Here is a 27,886-nt window from a genome sequence, read left to right on the forward strand (position 1 = left end):
TCAGGAAAAGATTGTTTTTTGTTTTTGTTTTTGTTTTTGTTGGTACCAGGACTTGAACTGAGGACCTTGAGCTCTTTCTTAGCTCCTTTGCTCAAGGCTGGTATTCTACCACTTGAGCCATATCTACAGTCCAGCTTAATTAGAGGTAGTCTCAGACTTTTCTGCCCAGTTGAGCTTTTGAACTTTGACTTTTAGATCTCAGCCTCCTGAGTAGTTAAAATTACAGGTGTGAGCCACCAGTGCCTGGTTTCAGAAAAGGATCTTACTAAAGCATACTTTGCCACACAAAAGGTTTCAAATAAGACTATATGAAAAGTAAAGATTCACTAATACAAAATTTAAGAACAAGCTATATACCCTAAAATGGTTGAATAAAAATGTTATCGCTGTTGATTTCCAGGAATGCTTTGGTTAAGGCAGAACCAGAGACTCTACATGAGAGCTTCTCTCTTACTTCCTATAATCAAAGCCCCCCAAACACATTGCTCAACAACCCAGGCTTGATATCACTGCAATAGCACACTTCTACTAGAGTTAAGGGGTTTAGGAACAGCCAAGACTAATGTCCTGAAATTACAGATGAATAACGGGACTCAAAGAATGTAAATTAAGTTTTATATGCTTTAAGAAGTGCATAGCTGAACTCAGGATTTTCTGGCCACTTAGGCAACATCTCTACAAAAACCTTGCTGCCAATAAGCAAGTCCAGGTAGGAAAGTCCATAGACTCTTGATAACACTCAAGTATCATCAAAGCCTATCATAAGACTATCAAAGCCTATCAAAATGATCATAAGCTTCTTTTGGAATCCCAACAAATAAAGTGTTAGAATTTTGCTATTTGAAAATTTTTGAATACAAAAACATCAGAAAAATTAAGATTGAAAAATGCTTCCAGCCTTTAGAACAAAAGGGGAGTTTCACAACAAAAATGATAAAATAAAAATAAGGAAAATGATCTTTCATAAATGTTCCTAGGACAACTGCATGTCTCCTTCCAAAGAATGCTGTTGGACTCTTACCTGACAATCCACAAAAATTAACTGCAGTCACTGAGCTAAATAAAACTCCTAAAACATAGGTCTGCATGACATCAGGTTTAGGATCTAATTTTTTTGTTATTTTTTGCTAGTTCTGGGGCTTGAACTCAGGGGCCTGAGTGCTGTCCTTGAGCTTTCTCAAGACTAGAACTCTACCACTTGAGCCACAGCACCAACTCCTGATATACATATGTGTTATGGAGGACTCAAACCTGGGTCTTCATGCATGCTAGGCAAGCATTCTACCACTAGGCCAAACTCCTGCTCCAGGATATAATTTTTTAATACTATGTATCAGCTGTACAAGGGTTTCACTGTAAGATTTCCACATATATACAAATGTATTAAATCAATCTCCTGCCCTCAATGTTTTTCCTTACTCTTCTCTGTCTTGAAACAGTTTCAACAAATTTCATTGTTCTATTTTCATACATAGAAACACAAACTACCTCAAACAAATTCATTCTCATTCATATACCTTGTTAGCACAACAGAGAACCTCTTTCCTTATTAATTTTCTTTTAAATGTGTGGTAAAATTGCGCCAAGGATATGGAAAATGAATGATGCAACTTGTGGGCAAGGATAAGAAGGAGAATCCAGGAAAAAATGGAGGGAGGGGTATCATTGTACTCATAACTTCATTTATGAAATAGTAACTCCTTTGTAGATGTTAATAATAAAAAATAAATTTTTAATTGCACTAAGAACTGGACACTGATAGCTCATACCTATAATCCTAGCTACTCAGGAGGCTGAGATCTGAGGACTGAAGTTCAAAGCCAGCCCAGGCAGAAAAGTGTCCGTGAGACTCTTATTTCCAATTCACCACTCAAAAAACAGAAGTGGCAGCAAGGATTTTGGCCTAGTGGTAGAGTGTTTGCCTAGCATGCACCAAGACCCGGAATTGATTCCTTGATACCACCTACACAGGAAAAGCCAGAAGTGGTTCTGTGGCTCAAGTGGTAGAGCGCTAGCCTTGAGAAAGCCCAAGGACAGTGCTCAGGCCCTGAGTTCAAGCCAGGACTGGCAAAAAAAAAACAGAAGTGGAACTATAGCTCAAATAGTAGAGCACTAATCTTGAGCACAAAGAGACTCAGGGGCAGTGCCCAGGCCAAGTTCAAGCCTCAGGACAGGAAAAAAATGCATTAACGGGTAGGAAATAAATTCTAAAGTACGTTAAATGCACAAATGCAAAAATAAAAATTAGATTAAGTGAACCATCATTGTAACAAAAAATGTTTATCTGCAAATGATATCATAAAATGAAAAGAGAATTGAAAAATAAAAGTGGAAGAAAGCTGAGCACTGGTAGCTCACAGGAGACTGAAATCTGAGGATCATGGTTGAAGCCAACAGGGTCAGAAATGTCTGTGAGACTCTTCTTTCCATTAAACTACCAAAAATGCCTGAAGTAGAGCCATGGCTTGAGCAAAGAAAGCTCAAGTGTAAAACCCAGGCTCTAAGTTCAAACCCTAGGACCAGCACACAAAAAAGGGACAACATTCTTCCAAATCATGATTTACCAAAAGAGACTTTTATCCAGAACACAGAAAGAACTCTTACAATCCACAAAAAAAATAGTAACAATTAAGTCAGGTACTGGTGGTTCATGTCTATAATCCTATCTTTGCAGAAAGCTGAGGTATAGGATCTAGGTTCAGAGCCAGGCCAGGCAGGAAATTCTATGAGACTCTTATCTCCAATTAACTACCAAAAAGCTAGAAAGCTGTGACTAAAGTGGTAGAATGCTGCTAACTCTGGGCAAAAAAGCCCAGGGACAGTGTCCAGGTCCTGAGTTCAAACCCCAGGAACTGCATCAAAAAAATTCCGAATTGCTAACAATTGGTGGACATTTCTTCACCAAAAATAAGAGTTGTGCAATAATATATTCATCATTATTTCTAGCAAAAAATTATTTTAAGGCTCAAAGCTCATATTTACATTTTTGTTAAACTATTCTTTCTTTTAATCTCTTTAAAAATACAAGCAAATCCTCTGGTTTGTCTTAGACCCTTCTTTTCATCTCTTTTTTACTTTCTTTTAACATGTAGTTTTTATTGACACAAAATAATTGTATGACGTGACATTTTGAGACATTATATAATGATCAAGTGAGGATCAATCGAATATTCATCACAAACATTTTACCTTATGGACATTACATTCAAAAACCTCTTAGCTTTTTTTTTTACTCTAGCTGACTAGCTAGAGTCAACTACAATGTATCACAGTTATTGATGTATAATACATGTACAATGTATCATAGAAATGTACAATACATTGTATTGAACTATAGCTGGTCTACTTTGTAACAGAACAGAATTTATTTGAATGATTATACATTGTAAATTTTTCAGAATTCCTGCCTTTTCTTCAATGCTTTTACCTATTTTTTCTCAAAGTGGCTTTAATCCAGGATAAATAGTATATAACTAAGAAGCTGCTTTTCTTTAAGATTGGGAGTCTGTAATGATGACAAGAACTATATTTTGCTACTAGCGTCCTATGTTTAAGGCACTTCACCTACTGCATCTCTATTAAACTGCACTTTGGAGACCAGGTATGATGGTCAAAAGCATTTGTAAGAACTGACTGTGTTGACACACAATGTGTAGTCCTAACACAGGGGGACTGTCAGTTTGAGACCAGCCTAGGCTATATAGTAAAAACTCTTATATCCATGGGGAAAAAACTGGAACTAGAGATAGTAAATACACTTGTCACATAGATTTAAAGGGCTTGCTTTTAAAATGACTGTCTCTCAAAACTCTTTTGACTGGGTAATTATACTTGGAAGTATTTTTAACTAAGTGTTGATATCTACGTATCTTATTTTGAACTTGTTAATACGCTAACATTTCAAATTTCATTTTTAAAGATAAATGGAATTTTGCTTTGCTCAGTCATATTTTATAAATATAAATATTTGCAATACTGCTTTATCACTACAAAAAAGTTAAGAGAAATATGACTCATTAAAATTCTTCCATTTCGATGGGAACAAAATTTTTAAGAAGAGATGATATACAAACATTAAAAAATGAGCCAAAGCTAAATAAAAAATAATAATGAAAATATTAAGACAAATGTGGTAGATTATAAATTAAAATTCAGAAATGTTCATCCTCTACAATAAGCATATCAAGAACAAAAAGTGATATTAAAAAAAAACTTGAAGAAATGTCAATTTGAAACACCTACAGTTTTCATTTGCATTGAAGCCTCTAAGAATGGTCTTCAGTTCTTGGAGCTTCTGGTGAGCTCTTGCATGGACACTGTCAATCAGGAGTTTTTCTATTGATAAGTGATCAATCTGGATAAACAGCAACAAAAAAAACATATGTATAACTGAAACAATGTTACCTTAAAAGCCTGAGAGCAGATACTATTATACTTTCAAAATTTCCTCTCAGAATCAAATTGGTTAGCATAAGTAAATTTAGATAAAGTTAACATTGAACTTGTACTGAGTTTAAAAGTACTCTATTGTGGTAAAAGCTCAACACACACACAATATATATATATATATATATATATATATATATATATACATACATATTTTTCTGATATGGTTGTTGGGGTTTTGTTTGTTTTGTTTTTAAGCTTAGTTGATCTACCAATGAGCTATGCCTCCAGCCCTTTTCTACAATGGTTGTTTTTGAAATAGATTCTGTCTTCCTGCCTAGGCATAATTCTAATCCATGATTTGTTTTTTGTTTTGTTTTGTTTTTGTCGGCTGTGGCGCTTGAACTCTGGGCCTGGGCACTGTCCCTGATCTCTTCAGCTCAAGGCTAGCACTCTACTATTTGAGCCACAGCGCCACTTCCAGTTTTCTTGTGGTTAACTGGAGATAAGGGTCTCATGAACTTTAGTGCCCCAGCTGTATTGGCTGTCTTTGAAACTAGATCCTTAGATCTCAGCCTCCTGAGTAAACTAAGATTACAGGCATGAGCCACCACGCCCAGCTGATTTGTTTATTTTAAGCCTCCCCTTTGTATCTGGACTGACAGGTGCATACAACCTAACCAGATTTTTATGTTGAAGTCTCATGGACTTTTCTGCCCAAGCTGGCCTTGAACCATGATCTTCCTGTTCTCAGCCTTCTAAGGATCTCTGATTACAAGTGTAAAGCACTGGAATGAAGCTCAATATTTTCATAACTACAATTAATGTATCAAGTATTACAGTATTCAAATTCCAGACCTTAAGTATAAAATGGTAGCTATATGCCAGTGATGGCTCATGCTAGTCATTCTAGCAACTCAGGATGCTGAGATATGAGGATAGAAGTTTGAAGCCAACCCACACAGGAAAGTTTTGAGACTCTTATCTACAATTAACCACCCACAAATGCTAGAAGTGCAGCTGTGGTTAAAGTGGTAGAGTAAGAACACTCAGTTGACAGGACCCAGGCCCTGCACGCCCATGCCCATGCCCCCCCACCACACACACTCTTAAAAATTATACAATAGGGGCCAGGAGTTTGGCCTAGTGGTAGAGTGCTTGCCTAGCATGCACGAAGAGCCAGGTTTGATTCCTCGGTACCACATACATAGAAAAAGCCAGAAGTGGTTCTGAGGCTCAAGTGGCAGAGTTCTAGCCTTGCAAAAATCCAAGGAGAGTACTCAGGCCCTGAGTATAAGCCCAGGATTGGCAAAAATATGCAATGGTATGTTAGGTGTTAAAAAATCAGAAGTGGGCTGGGCACCGGTGCCTTACACCTGTAATCTTAGCTATTCAGGAGGCTGAAATCTGAGGATTGCAGTTCAAAGCCAATTCGGGCATGAAAGACTGAGAGACTCTTATCTCCACCAGAAAACCGAAACGTGGTACTGTGGCTCAAGTGGTAGAGCTCTAGCCTTGAGCTGAAAAGCTTGGGAACAGCACCTAGGCCTAGAGCTAAAGCCCCATGACCAACGAAAAGAAAAAAAAAATCAGAAGCATAACAATGACTTAAAACAAGTTCCACAGTCTTAGAAATTATTTTAAGAAATGTATGCTAAGTATAAATATAAATGTTAAGTTATATTCATTTAATCAAAATTTATTGAGTTCGTTTACCTTCATGGCTCTTTCTACTAATTTGGAATCTGAAGCTGGCAATGGAGGATCATGGAAAATCTGTAAAGGCTTGGAGACATCGTTCTCATCGATTTTAATTATAACTTTGTGAACAGATGCTATTCCTATTTTTTTTCCAAGAACCTGTTGACTAAAGAGAAAAAGATCTATTAGTAATGTTTTTCAATACAACCTGATAACTTTTGCAATAAAGGTAATCTATTGTGATTTTTTAGCCAAATTCTGGAGCATGGCATACTCTCAGTATTCGAGGAGGGAACACATTAATACTGGGAAAGCAACTATTCTGTAATCCAATACAAAATGTGACTCACATTTTTAAAAATATGTAATTTAAGGGGCTGGGAGCTTGGCCTAGAGATAGAGTGCTTGCCTACCATGCATGAAGCCCTGGGTTCGATTTCTTAGTACAACATATACAGAAAAAGCAAGAAGTGGCGCTGTGGCTCAAATGGCAGAGTGCTATCCTTGAGCAAAAAGTGTCCAAGGACAGAGCTCAAGCCCTGAATTCAAGCCCCAGTACTGGCAAAAAAAAAGGAATTTAAAAATAGAACTGAAGACTCAGATATTAAACCACAGACCTATGGCCATCTAATCTTTGACAAGGGAGCCAAAAAAAATAGAATGGAAGAAAGACAGCCTCTTCAAAAGTGGTGCTGGCAGAACTGGTTAAGCACCTGCAGAAAACTAAAGTTGGATCCTTCTTTGTCACCCTGCACTAGAATTAACTTCAAATAGATCAAAGACCTGGAGGTAAAAGCCGACACACTGAAAACTTTACAAGAAGGAATAGGAGATACACTAGGCCTCCTTGGCACAGGTCGAAACTTTCTTAATAAGGACCAAGAACCACAGCAAATCAGAGAAAGGCTGGATAAGTGGGACTGCATTAAACTGCAGAGCTTTTTTATGGCAAAGGACATAGCTAGTAAATTAATTAGGAAGCCTACAGAGTGGGAGAAGATCTTCACCAACCATACAACAGACAAAGGCCTCATATCTAAAATATATCAACAGCTCAAAAAATTGAATCACTCCAAAACTACTCTCTAAAGTAACAACCATCCCATTAAAAGATGGGCCAAGGCCGGGAGTTTGGCCTAGTGGTTAACGTGCTTGCCTAGCATGCATGAAGACCCGGGTTCGATTCCTCGGTACCACATACATAGAAAAAAGCCGGAAGTGGTGCTGAGGCTCAAGTGGTAGAGCTCTAGCCTTGAGAAAGTCCAAGGACCGTGCTCAGGCCCTGAGCTCAAGCCCAGGACTGGCAAAAAAATAAAAATAAAAAAATAAAAGATGAGCCAAAGACTTAAAGAGAGTCTTCTCTAAAGAGGAAACAAAAATGGCCTATAGACACATGAAGAAATGCTCAACATCTCTGGTCATAAAAGAAATGCAAATCAAAACAACTCTAAGATTCCACCTCACTCCAGTTAGAATGGCCAGGATCAAGAAAACTAATAACAACACATGCTGGAGAGGATGTGTCCAGGAGGGATCACTACTACACTGTTGGTGGGAGTGCAAACTCATTCAACCACTATGGAAAGCAGTATGGCAGTTCCTCAAAAGACTAAACATAGAGCTCCCCTATGACCCAGCAATTCCACTACTTGGCATTTACCCAATCATCCAGAAACAAGGACATACTAAATCCACTAGCACAACAATGTTCATTGCAGCACTATTTACCATAGCAAAGATATGGAACCAACCTAGATGTCCCTCAGTTGATGAATGGATCAACAAGATGTGGTATTTGTACACAATGGAATTCTATGCTGCTGTCAGAAAGAACCACACCGCCCCATTTGTAAGGAAATGGAAAGACTTAGAAAAAATCATATTAAGTGAAATAAGCCAGACTCAAAGGAACTTAGGCTCAATGGTTTCTTTCATTCGTCATAATCAGTAGAAACCTTGGGCTCTCCTAGCAGAGGTTTGCAATAGAGCAAAACCTTGATACATAAGGCCATATAGTATGACGCTAAATGAAAGGACCTCTAGGATATAGAAACATAAGCCATATAATGAATGATTGTTGTCCTTAATGCACTATGTTATCTCTCATCTCTTTTGCTGTCCCTTGGTTATATCATATTGTTACAGTATCTCACTTTATTACCTGATATATCAGATATATTTGTATTTGGTTATTTGAAATTGGATAGGGAAGGGGGGAAAACAAGATGAGGGATGGGGGTGGGGGGGAGGGAAATGGGGACCAAGACATGAGAAAGGGTATCAATGTATGTGAATAAATGCACCTTCTACCTGGCACATATAATGTAACCCTTCTACTAATTACAATAAAAATATATGAAAAAAATAAAGTTTATGGCACTGGGTGTCATGCCTGTAATCCTAGCTACTCAGGAGGCTGAGATCTGAGGATCAAGGTTCAAGGCCAGCCGGGGCATAAAAGGACCTGAGACTCTTATCTTCAATTAACCTCTAGAAAATGGAAGTGGGGCTTAACTCAAGGGTAGGGTTGTAGCCTAGAGCTGAAGAGCTCAGGGACAGCACCCAGGCCCACTTGAAGCACCATGACCCACAAAAAATAAAAAAAAATTTATGTACACACACACAATCTTTTGATTAATTTACAAAAAAAAAAGAATCAAGACAAGTTCAAACAAGACTTAGAGAACGCAGTTTGATTTCAATTTTCTCAGAAAGAATGTTTTGTTTTTAATGGTACTAGGTTTTGAACTCGGAGACTCAATATTTCTGGGCTACCCTTCTACCATTTGATCCCCACTTCCAGCTCTGATTTTTGCTGGTTATTTTGAAGATAAAGTTTAGTGGACTTTTCTGTCTGGAGTGACCTCAAATTGCCACCCTCTTGATCTCAGCCTCCTTAGTAGCTAGGATTATAGGTATGAACTATATACCCACACATACTTGGCCAAAAATAAGTGGGTTTGGGGGCGAGTTGTGGGGATTGAACTCAGGGCCTGGGCGCTGTCCTTAAACTTCTTTGTGATCAAGACTAATATTCTACCACTTGACATAACACCACTTCTGGGTCTTGAGTGGTAAATTGGAGATAAGAGACTCACAGGTACTCACGGGTGGGCTGGCTTTGAAATGTGATCCTCAGATTTCAACCTCCTGAATAGCTAGGATTGTAGGTGTGAGCCACTGGTGCCTGGCCACAACTAGGATTTTTGTTTGTTTGTTTTGTTGCCAGTTCTAGGGCTTGAATTCAGGGCCTAAGCACTATCCTTGAGCTTCTTCCTCAAGGCTAGAGCTACCACTTGAGCCACAACACCAATTCTAGCTTTTTCTATGTATGTGGTACTGAGGAATCGAACCTGGGTCTTTGGACATGCTAGGCAAGCACTCTGGCACTAGACCAAACACTTTGCCCCTCCCTCCCTTCCTTCCTTCCTTCCTTCCTGTCTCTTTCTTTCTTTCCTTCTTTCCTTCTTGTGCCAGAATTGGGGCTTGAACTCGGAGACTGGGTGCTATCGCTTAGCTTTTTCACTCAAGGCTAGCTAGCTAGCTCTCTACCATTTGAACCACACCTCCACTTTCCACTTTTTGCTAGGTTTTAAAAGGTATATTTCACACCTGTAATCCTAGCGACTCAGGAGGCTGAGATCTGAAGACTGTCAGTTCAAAGCCAGCCCAGGCAAGAGAGTTCATGAGACGTTTATCTCTAATTATCTATCAAAAAATCTGCAAGTGGTGTTGTGGCTCACATGATAGAGATCTAGCCTACAGCAAAAGAAGCTCAGGGATAGCCCCTAGGTTATGAGTTCAAATCTCAGGACTACCACAAAGAAGAAGGTATAATTCAAAATGAAAAACTGTCATAAACAATTATCTTTTACATATGATCCTTTAAAATATATGGTCATATCAGCCTGAATAGAGTCTCATCTTATCTTAGAAGCTAAACAGGATCAAGTCCAATCTGAGTAGTACTTGGTGGAAGACTACATGGGAATACTAGATACTGTAGTGTTTTGACTCAAACTCTGCCTATTCTTTGCTCTGAGCCAACCTCCAATTCTGTCCTCCTGAACCCTGAACAACATCTTCATCTTTCCCTCACCCTTTCCATCACCCCTTCCTCCATTCTTCAGTCCTCCACAAGATGCTGAGCAGGACTTCAAGTACAATCAGTAAAGATTAAATATCTACAAAACTAAAATACATAATACACTAAGAAATGACAATTATGAATATTCTACGTAGTTGGTTATATATAAACAAGCATGTAGCTACTGACATATATTAAATCAGATGTATAAGAAAAACAAAGACATAATGTGAACCTACCAGAATCAATTTTACTTACTTCCAAACTGAGAGGGAAAGGCATTTTCCAGCATGATACCTTTCTACCTGCACAAGGTCTCCCCACCGTTCTCGGATTAACATTAGAGTCTGAGAATGTAACACTTCTAATTGAAGTGACAAGCAGAAAGAATCTAATAGATCTTGTTAAGCAAATTTAATAAAATATATTATTTCAACAGCCAATCAAATATAGGTAAACTTCACTTAACAAAAGATATGTTCCCAAAACCTTGGTTATAAAAGAACTTACTCAAGTAACCCATCCTAAAAAGGTAAATTTTGTGGTTTTATGGAGTCATATTTCTCCAACAACTCAACAGAAAATGGTAATGCTTATAGTATAATGTTAGAGAAAAAGGTTTATATTTAAGTTTGAACCAATGTAAAAAAAAATAAGGCCTAAGTTGGTAGTTTAGAAAACATACTTTGGCCAATCAGTACTATTTTTCCCAAAACAGTATCATTAGGGGCAGGGGGAGACAGGTCTCACTATGTTGCCCAAACTGGCCTGAAATTCATAATCCTTCCCCTCAGCTTCCTTAGTTTTAGAATTATATATATGTGCCACTTCACCTGGCAAACCATTTCTAACTAATATTTTGAGAGTCTGCTACAAAGTCAATGGGAAAATCAGATTTTTTTTGCCAGTCCTGTGGCTTGAACTCTGGGCCTGAGCACTGTCCTTGGGCTTTCTCAAGGCTAGAGCTCTACCATTTGAGCCACAGCACCACTTCTGGCTTTTCTGAGTATGTGGTACCTAGATATGGAACCTAGATCTTCGTGCATGCTAAGCAAGCACTCTACCACTAGGCCAAAACCCTGGTCCCCAGAAAGTTTTTTATTACAAATCTTTCACTGCTCATCCTTCTGGTGGTTCCCCAACCCTATTTCTATTGAAAATTGACAGGGAGTAGAGGTCATCACAAAGGATAAATGGAAAAGAAAGAATTGACACAAAGATAAAAACCTTACAATACACATTTCATAATTCAGAAGGATACGTAAGCAATTGTACATGTCTTGAAGAGGTTTCTCATCAGCAAAGAGTCGAGACTGCACCAGTTGATGGATAAAGTTAATTTGCATACTATGAACCAGAGCTCTCCCATCTTCCAATGGCAGGAGAAAAGAAGACAGTTAATTAGAAAGGTGTACAGGTTGTGCCAAATAGGCAATTATATACAAAGAATTTAAAATAAGAACTAAAATTATGTACAAAAACTAGAGACAAAATACATGTTGGGGAAAATATGACTTTTATAGTGAGTAGACAGTTATAATTATCATAAAATTTGGATTAATTCATCATAAATTGCTACACATATTTATTGTTTGCAAGAATGTTTCAATATCAAGTGTTACATTGACATTGTTGATTTAAATTGTATTTATAATTTACCTCCTGTTTCCTTATCTTCAACTAGAATTTCTAGCTTGAGAAGACGCCATGGTACATCTGGATCATCTCCCATCACAGTCAAGGTGGCTTCAAATTCTCCTTCAACTCGAAATTTCACACGGCCATTTGCTTTTAGAAGAAAAAGATAAAGTGTACTTTGCTAAAAACTAAGCAGTTTCCTACTAATCTAGAACTCTGAGACTTGCTAGTAAGAGATTTTAAATAGAATGAACATTCTTTCCTAAGAGTTCAAACAAATCAGTGGCTCCTGCATAAATAGTAAACTAGCATCCAGGCTATGAAGAAACAAAAGGTAACACTTGTGGGGCCTGGAGTTTGGCCTAGTGATAGAGTGCTTGCCTAGCATGCACGAAGACCCGGGTTCGATTCTTTGGTACCACATACTTAGAAAAAGCCGGAAGTGGTGCTGAGGCTCAAGTGGTAAAGCTCTAGCCTTGAGAAAAATCCAAGGACAGTGCTCAGGCCCTGAGCTTAAGCCCAGGACTGGAAAAAAAAGAAAAGGTAATGCTTGTAACATAAAAGTATTTTCATCAGTCTCTACTCCAAGAGGTCTACTACTCCTCTACCCTCAGCTGAACTCACCCACTCTCCAGTTTCAAATACAAGTATTGTATTTTTAGGTACAGAAAAGAGTAATAAAGGAATAATTGAGTCATAAATTCAATCAGTGCCAAAATGGGGGGGGAAGCATCTATCCTAAACATCATGACCCAAGATATTATAAGGACACCTGCTCAGCTATGTTCATCTCTGTACTATTCACAATAGCCAGGCGATGGAAACAATCCAGATGCCCTACTGCAGATGAATGGATACAGAAAATGTGGTATATATACACAATGGAATTCTACATAGCCAACAGACAAGATAAAATAATGGCATTCACAGGGAAGTAGATGAATCTAGAGCGAATTATGTTGAATGAGACAGGTTAAGACCTAAGGAACAAAAAGCGCATGGTATCCTTAATATGTGGCTATTAAATCCAAATAGTACAAGAGCGAGGACTCAATAACTGCATACCCAAAGTTTTGGACATGGTAATGGAAATATAAACATAACTATATAGACATAAAAACCTGTGACTCTATAGACATGTTTTATTTCATAAATTAATATGTTTATATGACATACAAACCCTTAGCCTAATTTTGATTAAGTTCTAAATACTAAGTCCCAGTGATTGTAAATAGAGATTCCCTCCTTGAACACTTGTTTGTTAAGCTTGTCATTTAAAATATGTAAAAATCAACGTTAATAAATTCTTTAATTTAAAAAAAAACAGTCTTATAGACTTTCCTTCTTGAGCTGGCTTGGAACTGCAATCCTCAAGATTTCAGCCTCCCATGTAGCTAGGATTGCATGCATTTGCCACCAGCTCTCAGCTTTAAGAAAATATTCTTTTAGAAACTAGCTTCAGGTACATACCCACAGTAAGATTTGCTAGCTGAGGAGGAAGATCAGTAGTTACAAGTCGATGTCTAAGAATCTGATTAAGCTGATGAAGTGTGGCTTGTTTCTCAATTTTGGTAATTGGATCTGGAGGAATAATTTTATCCTACAAGAAAATTTAAGTGATGTTTAAATAATGTTTTAATAATGTACAACGAAACATAATTGTTTATCTGTCTTTATATAATATGTTCTTATTCTACCCATCAGTGTCACAACAGTCAAATGTTTTGCAGATTATATCCAATAGTGACCATGCATTAGAGTGCCAATAATTCTGTAGTCAGCTAGCTAAGACCATAAGATTACTCCCTATCTACAACATGGTTTCTTTCGTTCATGCTCCATTTAAAGTCAATTTAATTTCTCAGTGCTGGTCCTGGGGCCTGAACTCAGGTCCTCGGCACTGTCCCTGAGATTTTTTTTTGATCAGTCATAGGGCATTTTTTATCACTCTGGGCCTGGGTGCTGTCTCTGAGCTCTTCAGCTCAAGACTAGCACTCTACCACTAGAACCGCAGTGCCACTTCCGAGCTTTGAACATCTGTCCTCACATCTCAACCTCCTAAGATTCCTCAGGAGCTAGGATTACAGGCATGAGCTACCAGTGCCTGGCACCCTGAGATGTTTTGCTCAAGGCTAGCATTCTACCCCTTGAGCCACAGATCCACTTCGGGCTTTTTTTTATTTCTTTAGTAGTTAATTGAACATAAGAGTCTAATTAACTTTTCTGCCTGGGATGGCTTCAAACTGTGATGTTTTGATCTCAGATTGTATAAAATACAACAGTGGCAATAATAACTTTGTGGGTGTGTACTAGTATGTACTCAGGACCTGAGCATTTTATCTCAGCTTTTTCACTCATGACTAGCACTCTACCACCTGAGCCACACCTTCACTTCTGGCTTTTTTGGTAGTAAGAGAAAACAGTCTCACAGACTTTCCTGACCAGGCTGGCTTCAAACTTCAATCTGGAAATCTCAGCCTCCTAAGCAGCTAATAAGTACAGGCATGAGCCACTGGCACTTGGCTCAAGTCTGTAAATTTATTGACACAATAAATGTTTAAAGACCTCGAAAAAGTAGCTAGTGTACTTATTTTCACATTTGAAATGTTAAATTACATGCTATACATGTGCATCTTCCTGCAAAAAGGGAAAAAAAGATTCACCCATTTCCACATCTATTCACATCTGGCCCCAATTTATTTCAAAGAATCATAAATTTATTTGTACAGAAAAAAAGTAAATTACATGAAGTATTTGTTTTAACAATACATTTTTTTTGGCCAGGTATGGTGGCTCACACCTGTAATCCTAGCTACTCAGGATGCTGAGATCTGAGGATTGTGGTTCAAAGCCAACCTGGGCACTAAAGAAGGTGATACTCTTACCTCCAATTAACCACTAGAAAGCAGCAAGTGGAGCTGTGGCTCCAAGGGTAGGGCGGGAGCCTAGAGCTGAAGAGTTCAGGGACAGCGCCCAGGCCCAGAGTTCAAGCCCCATCACACACACACACACACACACACACACACACACACACACACACACACACCTTTTTTTTTTTGCTAGGTTCCTTAATCCATACCCAACACCTTCAATTTTTATGAACACGGTGACAAACTACTTACCCTAATGCAGGTTGGTAGGCGTGGATAAGAGCCAGTAGTGAGTACATCAATGGCATATGGGATGGCAAAACTAGGCAGGCGAGCATGGACCAGAGCATCTCTAGCTAATGATGCCAAGCGATCAGCCGTATCCACAAACAAGATGGCTTGCTGATCTAAAAAGCTTGAGATCATCTTTAAAGCAAAAGATAAATGTATATAAAAGATAAATGTATTAAATTACTTAAAAACCATCTGCTTTCTGCATTAAACATCATTCACTCCAAAGTAAACTTTAAGATACATTAGTAAAAGTTTTTTTGTAATTGATCAAGGTTCAAAGCCAGCCCGGGCACTAAAGACCTTGAGACTCTTATCTCAAATTAATCACTAGAAAAGGGGAAGTGGCACTGTGTCTCTAGGGGTAGGGCAGTAGCCCTGAGCTGAAGAGCTCAGGGACAACAACTAGGCCCAGAGTTCAAGTCCCATGACTCACATGAACATGGTCTTGTAGACATAAACATAACTACACAGACATAAAAATCTATGATGGGCTATATACTCTATAGACATAATGTTTTATTACACAGATTAATATGTGTCTATGACATATAAACCCTCAGCTTAATTTTAATTATGTTCTAAAATCTAAGTGCCAGTGATTATATAGAGAGATTCCCTTCTTAAATTCTTGTTTGTTAAACATGGCATTTGAGATATGATGTAAAAAATCAATGTTAATACATTTTTAATAAAAAATTTAAAATAAGGTGGGGGGGGAGGGTGATGGGTACCAAGACATGTGAAAGGGTATCAATGTATGTGAATTAATGCACCTTCTATCTGGCAAGTATCATGTAACCCTTTCATTAATTACAATAAAAAAATTATAAAAAAATTTTAAATAAAAATTACATTTGAAAAAAGTTCCCAGTAATTTGAGGAAATGCTTAATGCATGCATATTTGACATTAAAATATCAATTTTCTGTCACTTCAATGAAAAAATGTTTCAATTCATTTCTGTATCTTTCATATTTCATATTTCATACATACTCCAGGAAATGGAAACAAGAGTTTTTTTTTTCTTCTTGGTTGCTGTTTGTGTTTTCTTTTTGTCTTGTTTGTTCTTTATCTGTCTTTGGCAGGGTAAGGGGAGACACAGAAATGGAGGGACAAAGGGCGAAAAAATGCAGCAGTGATACTCACTAGACACTAGGTTGAAAATGAACTATACATCTCATGATGGGGACAGGAGGGAAAAACTAGGAGACCGAAGGAAGGAGTAACATTGTCCAAAAAGAAAGATACTCATTACCTGACTCATTACCTCTAACTGTAAACCCTCTGTATATCATCTTTGTAATGACAATATAAATTGCAAAAAAAATATACAGGGCTGGGAGTTTGGCCTAGTGGTAGAGTGCTTGCCTAGCATGCACAAAGACCTGGGTTCCATTCCTCAGTACCACATACACAGAAAAAGCCAGAAGTGGTGCTGTGGCTCAAGTGATTGAGCCCTAGCCTTGAGAAAGCCCAAGCTCAGGCGCTGAGCTCAAGGCCCAGGACTGATAAAAAAAAATTACATGTTATCAAAGGTTTTTCCAACTATAGAAGAGATGACTCCCAACCTTATAAAGTTGTTCTGAATAGTAGGAATTAATACTTATAAAATCTTTAGAACAATGCCTAGAACATAGGAAACAAATGTTGCCTACTATGAGATACAAGTTAACATGCCCAATACAAAATCCTTCTGATCCTGTAGTCAATGTACAAACTATCTCTCTAAAGCCTTTATTTCTTCTTTTTAAATATATTTCTATTTATCTTTGTGACTGTACAAAGAAGCTGCCATTCAAAAAAGCAGTTTATGAATACAATGCATCTAGATTAATGTTTCCTTTCCAACATTCTTGTCCTTCCTCCCAACCTCCCTTTCCCTCCCTTTTCTTAAGAAACATTTATCTTCTAATCCTGTTCAAAAATAATCCTTACTTTCCTCTCCCAAGTCCTTCAAATAGGCTGTTTGTGTCCAACTTAACACCACATCTTACACACACATGGCTCTACATTTTCTTTGTACTTCCAGTTACGTTTTTTTATCTGATTTTCACAACTCTAGTAACTTGAACCAGGTAAATACTATCACCTTAGAGGTGAGAAATTTGAGGCACAGATGAAAATACTTGTCTGAAGAAAAACAACCAATTATGTTTTTTCTCTTAGACCCAGCAGCTTACATCAGGAGAAATGCTACTTCCTATGATAAGTACCGAGGATTTCTTGCCATACTACCAACATTTAACTGCTTATTAGTAGCCATGACAGTGCTAACACACTTTCGTCTTTTAAACTGTTTTTCTTTTTTAAATTCAAATTCAAGCCATTCCAAGTCTCTCACCACCCAGGTCACTGAGAAAATGCTTGTCAGACCAAAATTAAAGTCAGAGTACCAGGGACCTCTCTCCTGTGGGAGGAATATCAATCAAGGCAATTTGAGTGCCAGTTTACTCAATCCTTACTGCTCCACCTTAAACAGGGTAATTAAATGAGATTCTTGCTGAACCTGAAATGCAACCATTTCAGCAATATTCCTCTTACTCAGAAGTCTAATGAAGATAAAATTTTAGTTTTGAGTAACCAATAAGTGAACTTATTAGGTAACTAATGATCATTATATTCTTGTCTTAAGTATTCACATCTCAACTAGTAATATGGTTAATTATAATCTTTAATATTTAACCGAGCACTGAGTAGTCATTTCTCTAAAATATGCAAATGGATCATGAAAAGATGTTTAACATTAGTCATCAGGGAAATGGGTATTAAAACTACAGTGACAAACAGACACATTGATGCATACTTGAAATCCCTGTACTCAGGAAGCTGAAGCAAAAGGATTTGAGAGTTCAAATCCAACCTGTCACAAATTCAAGGCCACCTGACCTACATAGTAAGACGCTATCTCAGAAGACAGAAGAAAGGAAAAGAGATAAGGAAACCACAGTGAGATATCAATTCATATCTATCTAAGTAGACTAATAAAGTCAGGTAAAAATGTTGGTATGGATGTGAATACGGAAAATTTGGAATCTTCATACATCCCTGGGGAGAATAAAAAATTATGCAGCCACTTTAGCTCTCCTCAAGTAGAGCAACAAATAGATGGAAACCAGTAGCTCGTGTCTATAATCCTACCTACTCTGGTGGCTAAGATCTGAGGATCATGACTTGAAGCTAGTCTGGGTACAGAAGTCCAAGAAACTTTTTTTTGCCAGCTGTGGGTCTTTAACTCAGGGCCTGGGCACTGACCTTGGACAAGTTTTGCTCAAGGCTAATGCTCTGTCATTTGAGCCACAGCACCACTTTCAGCTTTTTCTGTATATGTAGTACCAAAGAATCGAACCCAGGGCTTCATGTATGCTAGGCAAGCACTCTACCACTAGGCTGGCCCCCAAAAAACTCTTATCTCTGATTAACCAGCAAAAAGCAAAAAGTAGAACTGTGTCTTAAGTGATAAGAGCAGGCCTTGAGCAAAAAAGCCAAGCTAGAGCTCAAGGCTTCAGTATCAGCACCACCCCCCCCCAAAAATAGCAAACATAAATTATCATATGATCTAGCCACTCTACTTAGAAGTCTGTATTCAAAGAGGAAAAAAATGTGTATCTACCCCAAACCTCTTTACAGGAGCATTATTCATAGTGGTCCCAAGCTGAAAACCAAGCCCCTATTAACTAATGAATATAAAATAAAATGTAATATATATATGCAATTCAGTCACAAACAGAAATGAAATGCTGACACTACAATTTTAGTGAATATTAAAGAACACATGATTCTACTTGTATGAAATGGTCAGAACAGGCAAGTCCATAGAGACAAAAAGTTGATTAGTGATTGGTTAGTAAGATGAGAGATGGTGTGACGCCTGAAGTATAGTTTTTTTTTCAGGTGATAAATATATTCTAAAATTGATGGTACAGATCATGTACAAATTTGTGAATAAAAAACATTGACTCAGACATTTTAAATAGATGACTTGTAAGATATGTGAACTGTATCAAAATAGATGCTTGGGTGAGAGACTATCATCAGATAGTGACTTGATAAAAAATTTTAAAATGTGCTTGTGGCTCACACCTATAACCCTAGCTACTCAGGAGACTGAGTTCTGAGGATCACAGTTAAAAGCCAATTCAGGCAGGAAAGTCCATGAGACTCTTATCTTCCATATACTACCAGAAAAACTGGAAGGAGAGCTGTGACTCAAAGTGATAGAGTGCTAGGCTTGAGCAGAAGAGCTCAGGGACAGCACCCAGGCCTTCAGATTAGGTCCAATGATCAACAACAAAAATTCTTTTTAAATTGAGCATTACTGTCAGACAATGTCTTCATTTCCCCAATTCAACTGACATTTGTTAGAAGTTTTAATTGGCCTTATACAGTTGGGCATATAAAGCTGACCTTAATACAAATGGGTAAAAGCTTTCATGGTTTCAGGACTTTGTTCAAGTGCTGAATACCAGCCTAGCAAATATGAGGCCCTGAATTCAAAATCCTAGTTTTTCCTCCTTCCAAAATAAAGAACATGCAAATTTTAAGTAAGTCTTATAAATTCTAGACAATTAAAAATTAAATATAAACATTTCCCTCCTTTAGTTCCAATCTCAAATTTGAAGTACTCTCATGAATGATGTGTCCAGATGCTGCTTACCCTTCTGATCAAAGATTCATAAATACTAGGTTTGCACAAAAATAAGCTATAGATTATCATTCCAAAATATGGTTACTCATATGCCGTAATTTAAATCAGTTGATAAATGGCAAAGTGAAAATTAAAACTATTTAACATTCAAAACATTATTATATATAAAGTAAAATTTTAAAAATTAACTTACCGCACATTTTTCCACTTTGCCAGCATCATTAGCCCATTTTACTAATGCTAATAATCGAACGAAGAGTTGGCGTGTTCGGCTAGCAAACTGTACTATTTCTATTTTCCTATAAGATAAAACAATTTTCATTGAACCACTGTATTAGAATATTTCATGGTTTATCCTATGTGAGCTAGAAAAATCCATCTTTACAACTAGGAAAAAGTCCTAAAATATGAATTATCACAATTTGTAAGTCATCTGCATATGCTTTGTATTTTACTTCAGAGAAATAAGTTCAATAGGATGTTTTAGCAAGGAATCCCACTGTTAAATTAAGTTTGCACTACAGTAAAAATTTTTTCAATTAAAATATACTAAATTCATCACTATATGGCACTAGAAGTTAACTGAGTCAGAGAGGGGACCATGTTAGGAGTTATAAAATACAAATACCATTTTTAAATTTTGAGACATGTTCTCACTGTGGAGCCCAGGCTAGCCTTAAATGTACAATCCTCCTGCCTCAGCTTCCCAAGGACTGAGATTATAAGCATGCAGTACCATGCCTCACTAAAATATGAATTCCATAGATGACATAGCAAGTAACTAATAACTTTTAATGAAAGAAAGGAAATGAAAGCTTGAAATTATGTTCTTTCTACAAAAGTACCCATTTCCCAGCTTGCAAGATGACAATTTTTTTAAGTGAATAAGTAGCTTAACTTCATCATTTAAGCCACAAGGGTCATGCTCAAGTATTCTACTTGTCTAGCAAGCATGATACACCAGGATCAATCCCCAATATGGCAAAAATAAACAAATAAATAATCTAAGGCTGAAGAAAGTATGTTGTGAATAGCAAAAATAAAAGATAAAGTAGGCCAGGAGTGTGGCCTTGTGATAGAGTGCTTGCCTCGCACACACGAAACCTTGGGTTCGATTCCAGGGTACCACATACATAGAAAAAGTCAGAAGTGGGGCCGGGAGTTTGGCCTAGTGCTTGCCTAGCATGCATGAAGACCCGGGTTCGATTCCTCGGTACCACATACATAGAAAAAAGCCGGAAGTGGTGCTGAGGCTCAAGTGGTAGAGCTCTAGCCTTGAGAAAGTCCAAGGACAGTGCTCAGGCCCTGAGCTCAAGCCCAGGACTGGCAAAAAAAAAAAAAAGAAAAAGTCAGAAGTAGTGCTATGGTGCAAGTGGTAGAGCACGAATCTTGAGCTAAAGACCTTAGGGACAGGGTCCAGGCTCCCCGCCCCCCCCCCCCCCCCGACCAAAAAAAGGTAAGTAAGCTGGGAACCAGTGGCTTATGCCTGTATTCCTAGTTACTCAGGAGAATGAGATGTGAAGATCCCAGTTCAAAGCCAATCCAGACAGGAAAGTTCACAAGACTTATCTCCAATTCACCACCAGAAAGTCAGAAGTGGCACTGTGGCTAAAGTGATACAATGCTAGCCTTGAGTGAAAAAGCTCAGGTACAGGGCCCTGAGTTCAAGTCTCATGAATATCAAAAAAATAAAATGGTAAAGCAAAGAGGCTGAAGCAAGAGGGCTGTTAGTTCAAGGTTTGCCTAGACTACCCACTGAGATCTTGTCTCCAAAAATTCAAAAACATCCTAAGATAAAACAATTAAAAATCAAGGTAGAAAACCTATCCAACTCTATGCTATACCCACTTCTACACTTTTTTTCTTTCAATGCTCAACAGTTAGGTTGTGTTTGTTTGTTTGTTTGTGGGTAATGGGATTTGAACTTGGCCTGGGGGCTATCCCTGAGCTCTTCAGCTCAAGGCTACAGCCCTATCATTGAGACAAAACCCACTTCCCATTTTCTAGAGGTTAGTTAGAGATAAAGAGTCTCAGGTCTGTTTGTTCCCAGGCTGGCTTTGAACCTTGAAGATCTCAGCCTCCTGGGAAGCTAGGATTACAGGTATGATCCACTGTCATCTCACCAGCTTCAACAGTTTTTATGTCCTCATAAAGCTTTCAAAAATTGACTAAAAGAACTCTCAACTTCCTGGCAGCTATACCACTGATAAATATATCTTTCAGTGTTTACTTCCAGACAAAAGAAAAAAAATTAACATGACTCGGCAGAATACCAATGTCCCTCCAAATAGAACCTAATCCAATAATCTACATATAACTTTTCAGTGACCCAAGGATCCAACCCATATTTCATCATCTGGATAATATCACAATGATGCAATGCACCAAAATAAGTTTTTTTATTAAACCACATCCTACCTGAAGGCTGCAAACTTAAGCTGTTTATCAAGAACATGCAAAGCTCACAAACAAAAAGGTTTCCTTAAGATTAGCCAACAATATTAGTGATACTATAAAGAGAAAAATCAAGGAGACAATTATGATTCTTTGCCAATCTCTGAAAATGGTTATGAGAAAGCATGCAAAGAATCAAGACAGAAACACAGAAGTATTCAACATATATTAAGATCTGGCGAGCTGGAGTACAGCACTACCAGCATCATTACACACATAAAAGGCAGCCACCTCAGGGCTACTAAAGCTTCTCAGCACTATCACTCTAACTCATCAATATATTACCCAAGAGAAAAGTCTCCATCTTCTATTAAAGCAAGTAAGTTTGTAATTTTTACCTTTGTTTTACAAACTAACTACTAAGTTAGTAATGAATGGCCTTCTCCTGCAACTATTGTGTAACATTGTTTTCAGAAATGACATTGTCTGATGTAGAAGTTCTGATATTCCCACCTATACTCTGAGAGGACAAAACAAACCTGACTGACATTTCCTTCTTTAAAACCAGCCAGTCAAGCCATAACACAAGTTTCAAATGTCTCTTCTACCTCTATCATTTTGATCTATGTCTAATTCTATCAAAAAGAGAACTGGGAGTTGGAAGTGGAGTATAGCCATTAAAGAGTGCTATAAACCTCCTTAGTAACATGGTACTTAAAAAAAACAAAAACCTATCTGGCAAATATCATGTAACCCTTCTATTAATTACAATAAAAAATATATTAAAAAAAAACAGGGGCTGGGAGTTGGGCCTAGTGGTAAAGTGCTTGGCTAGCATGCACGAAGACCTGGGTTCAATTCCTCAGTACTGCATACATAGAAAAAAGCCAGAAGTGGTGCTGAGGCTCAAGTGGTAGAGCTCCAGCCTTGAGAAAAACCTAAGGATAAAGCTCAGGCCCTGAGCCCAGGCCCAGGCCTGGCAAAAAAAAGATATAGTCAAGTAACTATACTCTAGTCACAATTTAAATCTCTATCATGTGATGCTTGAAATTTTAATTTATCTTATTCTGTTGGTCAATGGAAAATATTAGTGTGTCAAGTATTAAGCCCCAAACTCCAACTAAACCAAATTTTTCTCAATCATAAAAAAACAGGAATAGTTAGTTTGGCACTGATGGCTCACACTTATAATCCTAGCTACTCGGTCGGCTGAGCTCTGAGGATCACAGTTCAAAGCAAACCTGGGTAGGATAAGTTTGTGAGGATAGTCTTTTTTTTGCCAGGCTTGGGCTTGGGCTCAGGGCCTGAGCACTGTCCTTGGACTTTCTCAAGACTAGCATTCTACCAGTTGAGCCTCAGCACCACTTCCGGCTTTTTTCTCTGTATGTGGTACTGAGGAATCGAACACGGGTCTTCGTGCATGCTAGGCAAGCACTCTACCACTAGGCCAAACTCCCGGCCCCAAGTGAGGGTAGTCTTATCTTCAGTTAAACACCAAAGAGCCAGAAGTGGGGCTGTACTCCTCAGAGCTCTAGGACTGAGCAAAAAATCTCAGGGACAATGCCCAGACTTTGAGTTCAAGTCTCAAAACCAAAAAAAAAAAAGTAGACAGACAGAAAGACAGACAGACAGATAGCAGGAGGCAAGTTTCTATTCTCTAAAGGTATGAAATAGCATTATTATAGTAAATGGTAATGAGGCAGCCAATTTTCTAAAGCCACTGTCCTCAGTTTCATCCATTATGGGCTTTGCCTTGCATATCTTCCTATCCGTTTCAGGAACTTGACCGGGTCAAATCACTCAATAAAGAGTTGTAAAATAAAACATCTAGAACTGGTCTCATACTCAGTTATTGTTAAGAAGTAGAAGACTACATTTCTCCATGCTCCCTAAGAACATAATCCCAGTATTTTTTGACATACTATTAAAATCCACACCCCCCCATAGTCACAGATAGATCAATAAGGATACAAATTAAGGTTCTGTGATACTCACCTTTCCACATCCGATTTCCTTGGCAATCTGAGAAGAAAAAAAAATTGATTAAACACATGTATACATTCATCAAACTGTGATATCTTTACTTCAACTCTGTAATAGTTTTAGTGTTTCAGAAAACCTTAGTTAACCACTGCTATAGATTCAAGTTGCTACCAAGTCTTGGTACTTACAAATGTTAGAAATATGGTTGCAAAGGAAAAACCAAAATGAACATTTCTCTCCATTCAAAATGCTTCAAAAGGTTTACATGAAGCCGGATACCGGTGGCTCATGCCCGTAATTCTAACTACTCAGGAGGCTGAGATCTGAGAATTGCAGTTTAAGGCCAGCCCGGGCACAAAAGTCCATGGGACTCTTTTTTTTTGCCAGTCCTGGGCTTGAGCTCAGGGCCTGAGCACTGTCCTTGGACTTTCTCAAGGCTAAAGCTCTACCACTTGAGCCTCAGCACCACTTCTGGCTTTTATCTATATATGTGGTACCGAGGAATCGAACCCGGGTCTTCATGCATGCTAGGCAAGCACTTTAACCACTAGGCCAAACTCCCGGCCCCTCCATGGGACTCTTATCTCCAATTAATTACCAGAAAACCGGAAGTGGCTCTGTGGCTCAAGTTGTAGAGCACTAGCCTTGATCTAAAGAGCTCAAGGACAGGCTCAGAGTTCAAGCTCCATGAACAAAGAAAAAAGAAAAAAATTGAAAAAAAGGTATTAGATGAACCTCAAACATCTAAAAAGCCCAAATCTTATATCAGCACACTATATCAAATATTTGGTAAGACCAAATATTCTTTTAAGACCAAATTGACCACAGATGTCAGAGTAGTACTTAGTTGCCAGTCTCCTAGTCCCTAATGAATACATACTTTAGTTCTAGGCAATAATCCTTCCATGTTTTGTTATGGTGGGTGAAACTGGAAGCTAAGCATACACTCAAGGGTTTTATGATAATTACAATGAAGCTGTACAGTAGCTAAATGAAAGACCTTCATCATAAGGTTTTGATTTTTTTAATTCTCTAGTATTGGTAGCCAGAAACCCATCTCAATTTCTTCCTTGATAGATCATACAATCTAACACTCTTGCATCTACTGATGCACAGAAAGGGCCTAAGCTGCCTACTGAACTGCTGCTATATTCTGTTCATCTCTGACCAGTGGTTCAGACTCTGAAAAACCGAGCCAACTATATATACTCTTCTCCCATCCATTATGTCACAAGAACAGATGAACTGAAACCATTTCTAAAGGTACAAGGAGGGGAAAGTATTAAAATGTGACTGACAGTTACCTGATATTCTCAGAGAAGACAGTGGATGGAAATAAGGCCAACAGACCACAGGAATTAAAGCAGAAATTAAGGCCCTATTTTTTAAAAAAAAAATCACAAATAAGGCTAAGCACCACAGGCTTACAGCTGTAATTGTAACTCCTCAAGAGGCTAAGATCAGATGAAGCCAGCCCAGGCAGGAAAATCCATGAGGTTCTTTTTTTCCCCCGTCCTGGGCTTGGGCTCAGGGCCTGAGCACAGTCCTTGGACTTTCTCAAGGCTAGAGCTCTACCACTTGAGCCTCAGTACCACTTCTGGCTTTTTTCTATGTATGTGGTACTGAGGAATTGAACCCGGGTCTTCATGCATGCTAGGCAAGCACTCTACCACTAGGCCAAACTTCTGGCCAATCCATGAGTTTCTTTTCCCTAATTAACTAAGAAAAAGCTAGAAATAAAGCGGTGGTTCAAAGCAGTAGAGCATTATACTAGCCTTGAGCACAAAAGCTCTGGGACAGCACCAGACCCTGAGTTTAAGTCCCAGGACCAGCATAAAAACAAAACTCACAAATATAGTCACTGGTATATTCTGCTACACACAAAAACTTCTGAGAATATTTGAGGAGGCACAATCTTTTGTCCTCAATCGAGAAAGATGACAAGTGCAGGATTGGCAGGGAAATATACACAGCAAAAACAAGATTCCTACCTCAGATACCCTAAAAGTATCATTTCACACCAGAGGTGCTGTCATTTCTGAGACAAAGGACAGGATTTGCTGACTGTTTCTCCTTTTTGTCAATGCTTCCTAATCTATTTCAAATTCTTTTGTGAAAAGAAATTCACATTGAAGGGTAAAAGTCCTATAATACAAATGTTGGAACATATATAAAGCACAGTAACTTATTTATGCTAAAGTGCAGCAAAACAAGTTTACATGACTGAGACCCTACCATTTTCTAATTTTAACTCAAGTTTAGAAGAGTAGAATAACGGCAGGGAAGATGGCCTAGTGGTAGAGTGCTTGCCTACCATGCATGAAGCCCTGGGTTCAATTCCTCGTTACCACATACACAGAAAAAGGAGGAACTGGTGCTGTGGCTCAAGTGGTAGAGAGCTAGCCTTGAGGAAAGCCCAAGGACAGTACTCAGACCCTGAGACCAAGCCCCAGGCCTGGCATAAAAAAAAGAGTAGAATAAGCTGGCCACTGGTAGCTGTAATCCTTGCTACTCAGGAGACTGAGATCTGAACTTGTAGCTCAAACCCAGCCCAGGCAGGAAAGTCCATAATACTCTTATTTCCAATTAGCTACTCAAAAAGCCAGAAAGAGAGCTGTGCCTCAAGTGGCAGAGCACAAAAGCACAAGGACTCAAGTCCTAGGTTTAAGCCACAAGATCAGCAAAAAAAAAAAGAAGGGCCGGAAGTTTGGCCTAGTGGTAGAGTGCTTGCCTAGCATGCATAAAGACCCAGGTTCGATTCCTCGGCACCACATACATAGAAAAAAAAGCCAGAAATGTTGCTGAGGCTCAAGTGCTAGAGCTCTAACCTTGAGAAAAAGAACAAAAGGGCAGTGCTCAAGCCCTGAGTCCAAGCCCAGGACTGGCAAAAAAAGAAAAAAAAGAGAAAGAAACAAATTCTTAAAAAGTTATATGATGTGGGGCCAGGTGTTTGGCCTAGTGGTAGAGTGCTTGCGTACCATGCACGAAGACCCAGGTTCAATTCCTCAGTACAACATACATAGAAAAAAGCTGGAAGTGGTGCTGAGGCTCAGCTGGTAGAGTTCTGGCCTTGAGAAAGTCCAAGGCCAATCAGTGCTCAGGCCCTGAGCTCAAGCCCAGGACTGGAAAAAAAAAAAGTTATAAGATGTGAGCATATATGGAAGGGAGGAAGAATAGCCAAGCATAAGGTGGGGGCGGGGAAGTCCAAAAGCCTGGGACCAAAACCAAACCATGTAAATTACCCAAGCTGTACTTTCTACCTTCAGTTGTTCAAGTGATGCAGAAATAAGTACTATGCCCCTAAAAACTCGTATAAAACATACCTATAACACTAGCTCTACATTAATACAGTAACTTGGATAGTTTCTGCCTAGAACAAGAAAAAAACATAGTAGCCAGGTAAATTGATACTCTGTAATCCCAGCATTTAGAAGGTGAATAAAAGAGGAAAGCAAGTTGCAGTCCACTCAGAGCTATAAAACAAAGCCCTGTCTCATTAAAAAGGGCAAAGGACCAAGTACTGGTGGCTCAGGCCTATAATCCTAGCCATTCAGGAGGCTGAGATCTAAGGATGTGGTTTCCTGCCAGCCTGGGCAGGAAAATTCCTGAAACTCTCATCTCCAATAAACTACTCAACCTGCAAAAACATACTCAAAAAAGCTGAAAGTGGCACTGTGGCTCAAGTGGTAGAGCATTTGCTTTGAGCAAAATAAGCTCAGGGACAGCACCCATGCCCAGAGTTCAAGCCTCAGAGTTGAAAAAAAACTATCCATGGTTTATGATAAGAATTTTAAAATTTCACTCACCCACGTACTAAATTCAGCATACTTAGTTAAGCCCTGAGTATGTGCCAAGCATTGTTTCAGGTCCTGGGGAAAGCAGCAAACAA

General features: G+C 38.5%; 1 protein-coding gene across 5 annotated transcripts in view; it reads right to left on the reverse strand.

Moving 5' to 3' along the window:
• Med14 (mediator complex subunit 14) overlaps positions 1-27,886 on the reverse strand; it is a 98,257-nt gene that overhangs the window by 66,552 nt on the left and 3,819 nt on the right. For 3 of the 5 annotated variants that reach the window (XM_090326788.1, XM_090326786.1, XM_090326790.1), the window contains exons 2-10: positions 24,010-24,036; positions 19,814-19,919; positions 14,935-15,108; positions 13,283-13,412; positions 11,834-11,962; positions 11,436-11,543; positions 10,433-10,565; positions 6,103-6,253; positions 4,239-4,354 (exon numbers count right to left, since the gene is read on the reverse strand). In XM_090326788.1, the coding sequence (XP_090182914.1) occupies positions 4,239-4,354; positions 6,103-6,253; positions 10,433-10,565; positions 11,436-11,543; positions 11,834-11,962; positions 13,283-13,412; positions 14,935-15,108; positions 19,814-19,919; positions 24,010-24,036 (1,074 nt within the window). The remainder of the gene's footprint in view (positions 1-4,238; positions 4,355-6,102; positions 6,254-10,432; positions 10,566-11,435; positions 11,544-11,833; positions 11,963-13,282; positions 13,413-14,934; positions 15,109-19,813; positions 19,920-24,009; positions 24,037-27,886) is intronic. The other 2 variants (XM_090326789.1, XM_090326787.1) reach the window with 1 other exon arrangement.

The sequence above is a fragment of the Megascapheus bottae genome, chromosome X (assembly GCF_031878675.1).
Source record: "Megascapheus bottae isolate mThoBot1 chromosome X, mThoBot2.hap1, whole genome shotgun sequence".
Classification (NCBI taxonomy): Eukaryota; Metazoa; Chordata; class Mammalia; order Rodentia; family Geomyidae; genus Megascapheus; species Megascapheus bottae.